General features: G+C 45.8%; 1 protein-coding gene across 1 annotated transcript in view; it reads left to right on the forward strand.

Moving 5' to 3' along the window:
- The first annotated feature begins 449 nt into the window (after nucleotides 1-449).
- Nucleotides 450-13,939, forward strand: part of TET1 (tet methylcytosine dioxygenase 1) — an 80,093-nt gene continuing 66,603 nt past the window's right edge. Inside the window, exons 1-2 of the mRNA XM_075025335.1 lie at nucleotides 450-576; nucleotides 9,457-11,509. Coding sequence (XP_074881436.1) covers nucleotides 9,578-11,509 — 1,932 coding nt within the window. The 5' untranslated portion in view covers nucleotides 450-576; nucleotides 9,457-9,577. The remainder of the gene's footprint in view (nucleotides 577-9,456; nucleotides 11,510-13,939) is intronic.

Genomic DNA, 13,939 nt, shown 5'->3' on the forward strand with positions numbered 1-13,939 from the left:
TTTTTTATTGATTTTTTTTTTTTTTTTTTTTTTTTTGCTGCTGTTGTTAAATAATCCCCGTTGTTACCCGCCGAGGAGGCACCGCCGCCACCCTCCCTTTCCCCGGGGCCACGCCGGGCCAACCCCGCCGCCGCCGGTTCCCCCCGCACCGCGGGGGCGTGGGTGGGGTGGAGGTTGGGAGGATGTGTGGGGGGGGCGGCGAATCCCGCTCCATCCGCGGGGATCCAGGGCGCGTTTTGCCGCCTGCCGGGAGGGCTCGGTGCGGCGAGCGCCCCGCCGAGCCGCCCCCTCCCCGCTCCCTCCCGGAGGGTCCGGCCAGGGGCGACGCGCTGCCGCCGCCGACCGAGAGCACGTTTCGCGGCCCCGGGGCTCCCTCTCCCCGGCCTGGGCTCGTCGCACCATGGGAGCCGTTCGCCCGCGGGGGCCCGGGCCGTGAACCGTGCCTCGACCGACCCCCCCCCCCCCCCCCCTTTCCCAATCCACCCCCCTCCCACCTCCGCCTCCGAGCGCGGACCGCCAAGCCATGCCAGCATCGCCCCTTCCTGTGAGCTGCGGGCTGGCCGCGCCGCAGCCCTGGTACGTGCGTGGGACGGGTCCCGGGGCTGCTGCGGGTGGGGGGTGGTGGAGGGGAGGGGGTGGGGGGGCAGCGGAGACCTCTGCTTTCGGACCATCCCCTTTTTTTTTTTTTTTTTTTTTAAATACACCCCCCTCCCTCCCCATTTTCCTTTCCTTCCCCTCTCGCTTAGCCGCTTGGCTCGTTGCAAAGTTGAGCTAGGGGTGGAGAGGGGAGGGGGGAGGTAGGGGCACCCCCGCGGCCGGGCTCGGAGCCCCGAGGGTCGGGCGGTTTCGAGGCGAGGAGGAAGGCAGGAGGACAGGCTTGGGGGTTATTCAAATGCAAAACGCAGTTTGTTGGCCGAAAGAACGAAAAAGTCCGGTCTCCCTGGCTGTGCTGGAGCGTGTTTGTGCTGCAGCAGCCAGAGCCTGCCTGGAAAAACCCGCCAGGCGAGAGAAACTGCCTGCAGCCTCCGCGGAGGGCAGGGAACAATTAAAGGGACCCTGCCCGGCAGCCGGGGCCCCCGGCCAGCCGGAAAAACCCCGCAGCCACCCTCCCTCCCCACCCCCAAAAAAAACCCAAAACCAGGCGAACGAGGGCCGTGCAGCAGCAGCATCCCCCTCTGGAGGTGCCGGGGCCGGGGGGGAGCATCCCCGGGGGCGGCTCCCCGCCCTTTGCCGCGGGAGAAGCGGGGCGCGTCCGGCTGGATGGACGCTGCGGGTCCCCGGCGCTCCCGCTGGGGCCGGCCCCATTGTCTGCGGCCCCGGGGAGGGCTCCCGGGGTTGGGGGGGGGGCACGGCCAGCGGCGGGGCCGGGCCACGAGGAGCCGCTGCCTTCCCCCCTAGGCGGGCCCTGCCTGCCCCTTCCCTTCTCCCCCCCCCCCGCCCCGGTCTTGCTCCGGGGTCCGCCTGCCTGCACTAAAGGAACCAGAGCCCGGCGGGGCTGCAGCCCCCGAGGTGGTCCTGGGCGCTTGAGTGCCCATCCAGCCGCTCTGGGAGCTGGGGGAGAAGAGGTGGTGGTGGTGGCGGTGGCCTTGGGGCGAGTGGAGGTTCGGTGCTGGTAGGGATGGTCCCTGGCACGGTCGTGATGGAGCCGGGGGAGAAGGATGCTGTTCGCCGAATGGGATGGGTAAGGAAAAAAAAGGACCGGGCGGCCTGCTGGGAGGCAGGACCAGTTAACCTTACAAAGGTATATGGCTGCTACTGCCCGGGGAGCGAGCGGTGGAGCATGCTGGATTTGCAAAGGGACCAGGCGCAAGCTGTAGTCAAAGGAGTCGCGCCAATCGTGTGCCTAGCCTGTCCTACACCCAGCCAGCCTATCCTGCTGCACCCCAAAGATATTTAAAGAGCAACGTAGTCCGCATCGCTTGCATCTCGGCCTACGTAGCAGCAGCCCAGCGTGGTGAGATGCTACTCCTTTAAGGAGGAGAAGGGAGCGTGCAAGTAGGCATCTAGAGCAGGGCATGAGCACGCCGATGTCAGTGGTGGTGGTCGACCCCGGGGTGGCTGCTCCAGCATGGATTTGGCCAAAGAGCTCTCTTTCTAGAAGTGTTGGTACATTAATGGCAAAGCCGGGCAAAGATGCACTTGCAGCGTTAGATATTTTAACATGACCAAGCAGAATTCTAGGGCAAAGGTGTGTCTTTAAATTTTAAAGCCAATGGAGAAAGCTGTGAAAATAGTAATAATAAAACCCAAATCTTCCTTATAGTAGCTCTTCCCAGCTGTGCTCAGTGCTCTTTTTAAGGTACTCTTGTGGAGAGGCAGAGGGCTATTCTATGCAGTAATGGCCTTGCTTTCATTAATGCTAGTCAACACGAATTAGGAGTAGACATTAAATCCAGGAAACTTTGCATTTATTCTTGGTCTGGGCAAAATTGGGCAGGTAGAGCCTGGTGGACCCTGACTGTAAGGGAGGCAAAGGCTGGTTTATGGTTTTCAGAAGCAGTTTCTCTGGCAGCACAAGGGCCAGTGGTGGTTGCTCTCGGGGTGAGGCTCAGCCCTTCTGGACAGGAGAGGTTGGTTGTGCTTAGAGGAGACAAGGGTGGGCTGGGTTGCACAAAGCAGGTAATCAGGGAAGAATTCAAGGTGAGATGTACCAAGCAACTTTCTGATATGGTTTCTGCAAGACCTAAGTCTTCACTGTGCAATAATTCAAAATCCCCACTGATAGTGTTTTATTACAGCTGGAGTGCTACCCGTGGCTGTTAAAGCTGGCCTAAGCATTTCCATCCTGCTTTCTGTTTTCAGTTACTTACATTTCAAAACACCTTTCAGGCTGAAATTTTCCAGGCTTAATCTTTGCCTGAAGGTTCTTCCCTCCACCTCCCCCTTCTTTTAATTGAGTTTGAGATAAGGTGATTCAGTTAGCGTTTTTTTTCTTTTCTTTTTTCTTTTTTTTGTTAAGAAAAGGCAAAACCCCTGAAGAATGAAGTCAAATATTGTCAAAAAGAAATGCAGTGTTTGAAACTGCGTAAATGCAGAGTTAGAGGGCCATATGATTAGCTGAGGGGTTTTGTTTGTTTTGTTTGCTTTTTTGTATTCAAAAGTACCTGGAGTGTTCTGGTGGAACGGACTTTCATTTGGTGAACCCTTAGAAATTACTTGGTATCTTTTTACTTTTTGGCATTCCTCCTGTTAAGGTCAGTGTTTGGCTGCACTGAACAGAGGTTAAAGCAAGCCTGTGCTCCTCGCTGGGCTGGAGGGAGGATACTTGCACATGCGGTGTGAGTCTTCACAATGGATTCTTGGTGCCAGTTGGTTGTCTGAGGCTTAATCTGGTTTTGTGGTTTAAGTATGTGTGGTTCCTTGCCATGCTGTTTTGTTTTTTTTTTTTTTTAAAATGTTCTAGTAGAGCTTTCCCTAAACCAAGAGGTTTGGCTGTTGGGGTTTTTTTTGTGGTATTTTTTTATCTGTTTCACTCACTGTGCAGGCTCCAAGGTGCATGAAGTCATGACATTGCAAAATGCTAAACGTTGACATCTCTTGCTGAATTCATTGAGAGTGCATATTTCACAGCAGTCTTCAGCTCCCCACGCAGCAGAGGGAAGTGGGACATGGTGACAGTCCAGCCTTATCCGGACTTATCCTCTAGACACAGAGGTGGCCTTCCGGGTCCATCAAGGACAAAAATTTAGGATGAAGGCCTTGGTGCTTGGTCTGCTCAACATCATCTTGTGTTACTGATGTCAGTGGGAAAAGGGTTACGCTTTGAGTGTACGCCTTTGTCTGTGAGAAACTGAGGTGGCATCCTGCAGTGCCTGTCCCAGATTTGCAGTTTTGCTACTGGAATGTGTACAAGGTTTAATATGTGTGGATAAAATATGCCTGATTGCCTTAAGAGTGGCATAATCCTGTAAAGTAAAGCAGAAAACTTATGTATAGTAAAATGGAAAACAGTACTCTTCAGTGGCATGTGAGGTTATAGAAACACCACTTGAAAGAGGATTGAGGGAGGAGAGGTCTGAGGGGCTGGGGGGTGGTAAGTGGGGGAGACACCTTGGGGGTGCCTCTGCAGAGGGAGCTTGGGGAGGCTTCTTTACAAGACTGTCTGTGAAATAACTCATGGTACTGAGAAGGCAGATGAGAAGTTTCATTTTTATTTCTTAACCAAAACCGAATGAGTGCTCAAGAATTAAAGAAGGGGGGAAAGGGAAAATTAAAGCTAATTCCCTCCTCCTAACCCATTTCCCTTCTTTTCATATACAAAGTGTTGTACAGAGCAATCAGTAGACGCAGGGAATTAGGCAAGATTGAAAAGCAGGTTGACATTGGGAAGAATATGCAGATGATATGACATAATCCTGAAAAGACTGTGAAAAAAAAGCTTTTGCACCTAACACGAGGGTCAGATTTTCTTCTCTGGTGTCTCTTGCATCTTCCTCTAGAGCGTTTGCTGCTGGAAGATGAGATGCTTTCCAATTCAAAGTTGTAGATCTGAGCTTGTGCGACAACTTCTAAGTCAAATTGTGGCCCTTATTGCTTGGGACATGTGTAGTATTAAGAGGCTTTTGTGAGAGCTTCCAGGTCTTGTTTCACCACCGGGCCAACCTCAAGTGACTTTTTAAAGGATACCTAAACACTGAAACAAAATGTGTTTAATTAGTGCATCTGACTGTAGTGAAAGCAGGCTCAACTAGTCCTAGCTGTGTCATTTTTTTTTCCCCATGCAGCTGTGTTTGTTCAGGGGTCACTTGCTCTCTTTCACAATGCCATAAAAAAGCTGCCACCATTTTATGAGAGCACATCTTTTAATCTCTTTTTTACCTCCATCTTCCAACAAGAATCAAGTTATGGAACAGAATCTTGATGGACGCTACCTCTAAAAGGAAAACTTGCTTTATTTTTTTGTCTTTTTGTGCAAAGGGAAAGTAAATAAGAAAAGCAGGGGAGGGGGTTGGGTTGGTGTTTGGTTTGGTTTTGGGTGTTTTTTTGTTTGTTTGTTTGTTTGTTTTTTTCCTGGAGGCATTGCAGCAGTATGGGATTAAATTCCCCAATTACTTTGTAGGCAAAATTCTCCTTCTAATTGTTTGGAATTTTGACCAAGATGGGACTAAAAGATTTAGCCCTTGATTAGCTTTTTAGCAGTATTTGTTGAGGATTATAGCAGTCAGTGGGATTGCTCCAGATTTATTACTGTGAATGAGCAAAACTTAAGCAACTGGCCTTAAAACCAGCTTTCGGCTTTGCACATGAATTAGAAGAGATAAGTCAGGTCAAGTAACAAACAGCTTCGGGATGCACTGTTATTATCTAGGGCAGTTCCCTGCAAACCCTCCTGTACCTATTACCCATTTTACTTCATAGAGACGCCTGTCCTCTGCTCTCAGGGAGGGTATGGTAGGTCCCACCTGATTTGGCTTTTGGAAGAGAGCATTGAAGTAAGTTTGTTTCTCTCCAGGATGATGGAAAACTGCCAAGTTATTATATTGCCCCATGAGGTTTATGTTTGATAATCTTGCTAAGTCCACATAGATGTTTTGGAAATATAATTAATTTCTTGCTATGAAATGTGACCAGTATGATACAGCCATTTGTTGTCCTTAACAAGTGATGTGAGGCAATTTGCAACTGCGGCAGGCATCAACAGAGTCATTGCCAGTGCTTTAAATGGAAAAGGGAAGGTAAAATATTGCCTAGTGTTACAGAAAACAAAACTTGAATACTTTTAGCTATCTAATATTTTGGTCCTAAATGTGAAAGAGTAAACAAAGAAGTAACAATGTAATTTAGTTTTATTAGACACTTTATTTAAAAAATGTTAGTTTGTTTTTTTTTCTACCGGTTAAGGTGGTTGTAGCAGACTAGTATTTGTCAAGAGTATGGGCTTTCTTTAAGGTAAGCAAAGATCTCTTGCTGACAGGCATTTCTCCCAAGAGCTTACAGTCACCTTGGGGGTCAGGTGCTCAAAGTCCCAGACAAATATAACTAAAGTCAAGTATTAATGGGGGGTGAGATTACTAAATTTTCCTTTAGGGGCCTATCACCCAGATCTCTTCTGAAAAACCTAAATTCACTCCAGTGACAAAATTGAAACAAAATAGATAAAACTGTTGCTGTTACTGTGCCCCTGTGTTGTCATCTCCGAGCAAGGCAAATACTAGCTGCTTTTGCCATCTTCTTTAACGCAGCATTTAAATGCCAGTCAGTTTCCTACAAATACCAGCATTCTTTGTTTAGCAAGAAAAAGGGAAGTCTTCAACCACTTGATGTCCATAGCCTCTAATTTTGGCCCTGAAAAGAAGCAATGCTTTGGCTTTGATACTTTTCTACATTCTTGCCAGACAGGTATGTTTTTTTGTATTAATTTAAAGGAAAAAAACCCAAACAAACGAAACCACCAGTAAAAAACCAAGATGGTCTTGCTTCTTCAGTCCTTAAACAACCACGTTGCAATTTCCAAATGCAGGTAAAGACATATTATCATGTAATTATAATGATGATTTAAAAAAAAAAATACAAAATTATTATAAATGAAGCGTCTAATTGATAGTTTCGGTGATCATGCTTCCCAAACTTCACAACAGCAGTGGCGACTGCTTATGTAGAGAATTAATATGAGCAAAGCATTATATATACTCAGTATCTTCAAAAATCCAGTCTCTGTTTCCACTCCAGATCCTCTGTATTCTCTCATCGTTCTGCTTCTGCTTCAGGGCTGATAAAGAGAAAAAACTTTATCTCTTCAGTCCCCCTCCTGATTCACACATTCCCATGTTGCCTGGCTCTTCTTGTTTGCTTGCTTTATTCCTTGCTCTCCTGGCTATAGCCTCTGAAAGTAGCTTGCATTTCCTCTCCTGCCACTGTTATGTAGCACTGGCTGCTAATGGCTACAGATACACTGCCTGCTGCTAGCTTCCAACTGGTTTTGCAGCCCTCCAGGCTATCCTTTGGAATGAGGAGCCCAGTCTCTGTCAAAACCCCAAGAAACTGGGGAAGTTTTTTGCAGGCTGCCAACAACTATTTCATGGACCTGCTGATGTCATGCCGATGCCCTCTTTGATTCACGGAGTGACTAGTAATGGCCACGTCCCCCTTCCCTCGTGTGTCTCCAGAGAAGGGTAGTGGGAGGAAAGCACTCAGATTACCTTCATTTCAGCTTTGTATTTATTTTGCTGTTTCAGTGTCTGACCCAACTTTTATAGAATGCTTCTGCAGGAGCTGTTCAGATCTCTTCTTCTGTGGTCTTTACCTGCAATTATAAACAACTACACGTGTCTTCTTAGTCTCTCTGGGTTGGAAGTTCTGTTGTGAAGGAGGAGGGATGCTGTTAGCTTGTTTATTGTGTGTTTGATGGGCATTATTTTCTGATCTGACCTTAGAATTGTGCTTAGCCTTGTCTCGTACAGCAGTGCTGGCTCCAAAATGCTATTTGAGTATGTGGAAAAACTGCTGTCTCGGTAATAATGTTCATCTGGTATGTAATATGAAGATATGGTACAGAATAATCACATCATGTTAAGGTAAGATACTTGGTTTATATGTTGTAGTACACAGGATCAGTTGGCTTACTACTGCTCAGTAAACAAGAGCTAGCCTTCAAAATGCTTTAAATAAGCTATTTGAAAAGAGTTTGGGGAGTTTCTGTTAGCCTTGATGTAGGTACTGTGGCCACTGGGCAGCCTGCTCAGGGCTGACAGGCAAACAAGCTCGCTGCCAGCGTGCTGGTTTTGGGGAGCAGCAGGAGCTGGTGGTCCCGCACAGAGGACACATGCGTTGGCTGTGCTAGACCATCCCCTTGGCACGCTAACGAGCTTATCTTGGTGCAGTGTGGTGCTGTTTGGTGCGGATGGTTGTAAGCGTTCTATGTGCCTTGTGCTGTAGATAAGTTTTTATGGTCTGGGGGTGTGTTCTGCTTGTGGAGCCTGCTCTTCACGTGCCCTGTGCCTTTTTGTTTGCCCTACACCAGCCAAACCATTAAACGTTTCTGGGGCATTAAGTAGACTGGGCTGCACCAGCGTAGCTCTCCCCACCTTCAGCAGAGCTTGGACCAGGCTGTGGCTAAGGGCAGCCTCCATCAGCTTGACCTGCTGGCTTCAAGGTGGGGTTGAGGTCATGGGAAGGAGAGTGCACTCTGCCTCACCAGCCTTTTGAGGTGGTGGTGGTGGTGTCAGGAGCTCGGTAGCACCCTTCTTCCCTCTTCTACTTCCTTTAGAAGGCACAAGGATTCCCTTTTTTTAACTTCCTTTAGATGTCAGGATTTTAGACATCATTGCATGCTTTTTGTTCTTCCTTTTCTTTCCGTCCTCTCATCAGTGAGGTGCATGTGTCCTGTAGGCGACTTGATTTGGGCTTAAGGAATTCAAAGGAACCATGGGAATTACCAAGGGAAGGCACCCTCCTGCCTGAGACTACAGAGCCTCTTGCTCTGCGTGCTCCCATTTTTAGGATGCCCTTGTCTACCTATCTGATCTATTCAAACAGCTAAATAAAGCTTTAAAAGTTTTTCACAGGTACTTAAAAGCACCATGTACTTAAAAACTATGTACTTATGAGAATTGCTTTACATTTAAAAAACCCCAGCCCACCTTGAAGGAAATTGATTTGGAGCTTGAAGAATCCATTGTATCTTCTGAGATGACTGAATTGTGTTTTGGGAGTTGGGGGACTTCTGCATCGCGGTTGTATTTGGGGATGAAAGCTTAGGACAAATGTGTGGTATTTTGTTGGAGGCAAATATGTTAGCAGTCATAATGATGAAACAGAGACGACTGCCAGCATAGTACATTTGATATAGCTAGACAGGACAGACTCAAGGCTTGCAGTGTAATACAGTGTGCTGGTATGTTACGCTGGGAGGAAACATGGGGAAAGGCAATTCTTCCCTGGTCCGGTTCCCCTGTGAGTAACACCACAAGTTAGACATCTTTGGGGAGCGACTAACTTCTCCCATTTTACCTGGGATTGCACCATGGTGGGCAGATGATGGATGGTAAAAGAGTGAGAGATGCCCTGGTGATGGTGTATGAGTGGAACACACACAATAAACTCAGCTTTGTTCTTTTTTCTTGAATGTCCTTACAGTGATAGATATGCTGTTGAACATAAAGCTATAGATGTAAACTTCACCCATTCTTACTCAAGGGAAGGGGGTGGTTAATGGACTGCTGAGAAGTTTGCATTTTCTCAATCTTATTAAAACTGACATAAAACAGTAAATATGTGATGTTGCCTGGTCGTTTGAGCTCTGTTTGCTGCTTCATTTGTGTTTATACGCATTTAGGCAAGCTTTCCATTTTGCAGTATTTTCAAAGGTTTTGTGTTAATTGAACATAACATCAAATACCAGTATTTCTAATTCTACCTGTGTATTTTTAAATATTAAAAAATGATCAGTTTAATATATGTGAACCCTTCGTTAACTAGAACTATATTTATGCTATTTTATATCTTCTTCTATTTCAGAGTTAATGCTGTATCACCACAGAGCAGCAATGGGAGTGTGCAGTTTTCTGTTGAAAAGTTCTCTCAAGAGCTCATGATTCTTTTCCATCTCTCCTCTTAACATTTCTACTACTCTGCAAACATGGCTCACCACGCGAGGCCTTCCAGATTAGTCAAAAAGGAAGAGTTAGGCAAAAGGAAATCTAACCAGGGCAAAAAGAAATCTAGCCAAGTGAGAAAGAAAACCACAAAGACTTCCACAAAAGCTGTTAGTTCTGGAAAAGGCAAAAAGCCAGCGCAAGAAAAAGATGTTAAGAAAAAACAGCAAGAAAAGAAACCAATCATGAGCTCTTCAGGTAGACTTCTCAGGAGCAGTGTAACTAGAACCTTGTCTGGAGCATCTTGGGTGAGTTTGGAGAAAGCTGACAATATCCTCTTTCATAACCAGGATTCTTTCAACATCAATGGCTTTACGATGTCTCTCCGTAACCGATCATTCTCCCGTAGATTGTCCCAAACTCCAGTTGCAAAACCCAGGAAAGCTGCAGCACAAAAAAGGCTAGAAACAAAGGAAAAACATGAACAAGAAGCCCTGCTAGTAGTAGAAGAAAAAAACGTTGAGGCGGGCGAAAGAGGTTTGAAACAAGATTTAGCACAAAATGAGTTAGCTCCTCTGCCTGTAGAAGATGCTCCATGTACTGTAGGCGAAAAGCCTGCTACCACGTGTGCCAGTCAAGACAAAGAGGTAGAAATACCTGAAACAAATGACTCCGTTCCAAGCAGTCAGGTAACTGATGATGATGACACAGAAGCGCCGGAGGTGAAATGCAAGCACGAAGACCTGCCCTGTGAGCAGACATCCAGCGATCTTGATACAGGTAGTTTGGCTGAAGCATCTGTTGAAGATGCTGCACTTGTGCTTCCATCTTCTCCTTCTGACTCCTTAATCACCTCTGAATCAAACTCGAAGGTGTGTGCAGAGACTCCCTTCGATCTGGTGCCTAACAGTAAAGAACCTGACTCCAGTTCTGCCGATACCTCAGACCTCAGCTCAGCAGTACTGTTGGAAGAGTCGGCCCCGCTTGCCAAATCCCACACGGAAGCAGAGTCGGACCTGGTGCTACCTAGTGAAGAACAAGACTCGATTTCTGCACCTATAGTTACCTCTGAGTTTAACTCACAAGAACATTTTTTAGAAGATGCAAGCTCACTTGCAGAGTCCTGCTTGAAGGCAGGCTGGGATTTAGAGTTTGAGAATAAAGACGTTGGTTCAAATTCCAGCTCTGTAGCTGCCACTGAATCAAATTTGCTTTTACATTTTGAAGGTGCAAGCTCACTTGCAGAATCCCACATGAAACTGGTTGTGGATTTTGTACCCGTTCACAAAGAACTTGACTCAAATTTGGGTTTGAGCTGTACAAGAGAGAAATCAGAATCTGACTCAAAAAACTTATTTACAGTATGTGAACCAGTTTCCGATACCTCTTTAAACAATATTGAAGTGGAGGACATTGAACAGCTTGTTAAATGTATTGATGCAGAGACATTTATTTTGAATTCAGGTTATGTCCCCAGTTTACCTCCAGATTTAGGAAAAAACACAGTTGATAAAATCTCTGGTGAAAGCTCTGGACAATTCTCTGAAGGTTTTGTTTCGGACTTGCCTTCAAGCATGGAAATCTCTGCTCTTGCCTCAGAAAAAGCCATAAATGCAGATTTGCCAGCTGACTCAAGACTGCAGCATAATGATTATTCATCACAGCTGGGAAGTGTCGGAGTAAGCTTGAATTTGGTTCAGGACAACGTGAGCGACAGCACTGAAGCGGTTGAGGCCTCAGGGCCATCCTCTCTTAAAAATCCAGCTGGTGATTACCCTGTTCCATATTCATCTCTGCTCCCTATGCTAGAGAAAAAGAAACGAAGGCGTTGTGGAGTCTGTGAGCCCTGTCTGCGGAAAACAAATTGTGAAGAATGCAGCTGTTGCAGGAAACGCAAAACTAGTCACCGGATATGTAAAAAGAGAAAATGTGAAGAACTGAAAAAGCCACCACCACCAATCACGCTACCTTTTGAGGTAAGCCAAAGAAGTTGCAAATTAAGTCACTCTTGTGAGGCTTGAGGTACATCTTAAAATTCTGCAAAGGGAAGTGCTGGTCACTGTACAGCTTTAGAGAGCTTAGGGTTACTGTTGGAGCTAACAGGTTGCATGGTTACTTTCTCTTGTCATCTATAGAGGTGTAGATTAAAGTGAGCTGGAGTTATTCTTGTTCCTGCTGTGTAAATGCATAAAGTCAGAGGTAAGCATGGCTTTAACTCTGTGTTCCAGGTATTGGCCAAAACAATGAATTAATTGAGGCATGAAGAGGTGAGAAAAATTTAAGTGCAAAATGCGGGGAGGGGGGAGAATGATGGTAGTCTTAGGAGACAATGAATTATTAGGGACAGTGTCTGTATTTCAAAATACTTAAGGCTAAAAAGCAAAGGAAGGAAGGCTGTTTGCTCTTTAATTCAGTTAAAGTAATTTGCTTGTGATGACAGATTTGGTGGAAATAAATTTATAAACTTCAGGACCAAATTGTAGCTGCGTTTTCCCCTTTCACATCTCTCTGCCTTTCTAATTGTCTATTCTTCTGTTTCTCTCCTTTCACTTCTCCTGCCTGTCTCCCTTTGTCTTTTACCACATCTCCTATACATACTTCCTTTTTCTGTGTTTCTTACTCATTTTCCTGATCCATCAGCCTTCTATAACCCAGGTCATTACTTTTGGAACAAAGAGGAGGGGAAAAGACAGTCTGTATGCCCCTGTGATAACAGCACTGACCTTCTGAGAGATTTCAGTTCAAGATCAGGCTTTAAATCAGGTAAGTAGGGAGTTGAACGTAGATTTCCCACATCCCAACTGAATTCCCTGACCTCTGAGCTGCAGAGTTAGCCTCTGCACCGCCACGTCCTGCTGGAAGTGTTCTGCTTCGTGTGATCCAATAGTACCCGAGCCTCGGAGGGGGAGATGCTGTCTCAGTAGTTAAGTCACTGGGACATTTGCCTTGGGATGTGGGAAACTGAGGTTCAAGTCTCTGCACCAGTGTGTACTCTGAGTGGAGCAGTTCACACTGGGGAGAATGCACCTGCAAAACCTTTCTCAATAGCAGTTTCATTAAAATGGTGTGTTCTTACAGCAGGTAGACATTCCTGTCAGCTGTGGAGATCTCAGGAGACCTCCTGTTTTCACTGCTCTGTCCTGTGCTTACCAGGGTTTGCAGAGAAGTCCAGTCTGTTTTTAAGGTAGGCAAGCAGAAAGAAAAGTCCTGTAGCAGTGAGGGCATATAGTATATTCCCCTTTGTGGGGGAAGTATATTTTAAGTTATAATATTAAGGGAAGTAGGTTTTAACAGCTTGGCTCAGAGTTCATTCAAAAACCTCTTTGTGTCTCAACTGCTCCTAAATGCTCTTTAAAAAAAAAAAAAAAAAAGTGAGGGGAGGGACAGCTATAACGTGATTTAAGATATATATTAAAACAATAAAGGTGATAGAGACTGATCCTGACTTTTTACAGCAAAAGAGTAGCGACATTATATCCTTTTGTATATTTAGTCAGTGGGATTGAAGAAGCTCATGGGAGAGAATTGGTGGAGTTGAGGTAGGAAGTGATCTAAAAGCCATGTTTTAAAAAGGGTTTTGGCAGGGTCGGTGAAAGGAAGCACTCCAGCTTTTCTGTCAACCTTTGTTTTCCAGGCTAAACATGCTTCTTTTCTTGTTGCTCAGGCTGACCTTCTCCTTGCAGATTAGCTTTGCCCCTTCACCTTTGTCCTCTCTGGGTGCTCCTTTTGCTTTCTTTGAGAGATTCCTTGTTTTTATTCTTTTCTTTGGCAGCTTTTTTTTTTTTGGTGTGCTTTTATTTTATCAAACTGGTCGCATTTTGGACAATGCATTTAGAGCTGCACCAGAGGCCTCCTTCATTTCTCGTTAAATTTCATAGGAAGTTTCAGAGTACTGCACAGAGGAAATGAAGTATTCCTGACATTTAAGAACATGTCAGGTATTTTCTTATAAAATTGCATTTGAATGAAACCTGGTGCCTTTTCAGATGTTCCTAGAAGCAAGCCTTGCCTCATTTGTAATCTCTAGAAACCGTGCTCTGAGAAAATGAAAGAGGAAAGTATTTTTACAATGTAGATATGTTAGGAGAGCTCTTTAAAGATGTTGAGATACAGGGGGAGGTGTTGGGGGATGGGAAACACTATATCACTCTGTTCAGCAGCTATCCTTTAGATAAGATTGGAGCACTCTGGAAGGGAATCCCATTGTGTTTTCCCAAACTGGTAGGACTGGGACTGCAACAGCTGGGACTTCTATGACAGTAATGCGTTTCAAATAGAGGGCAGCTGGGGAAAACCCAAAACTGTAGGTCTCTGTCCATGGTATAGAAAGTGAATGTAATAATTAAGAGAAATGAGGTTGTGTTCAGTGCATTCCTTGTTCAGAAGTCATGCATCTCTTTCTCATG

This window comes from Buteo buteo, chromosome 4 (genome assembly GCF_964188355.1).
Source record: "Buteo buteo chromosome 4, bButBut1.hap1.1, whole genome shotgun sequence".
Taxonomy (NCBI): Eukaryota; Metazoa; Chordata; class Aves; order Accipitriformes; family Accipitridae; genus Buteo; species Buteo buteo.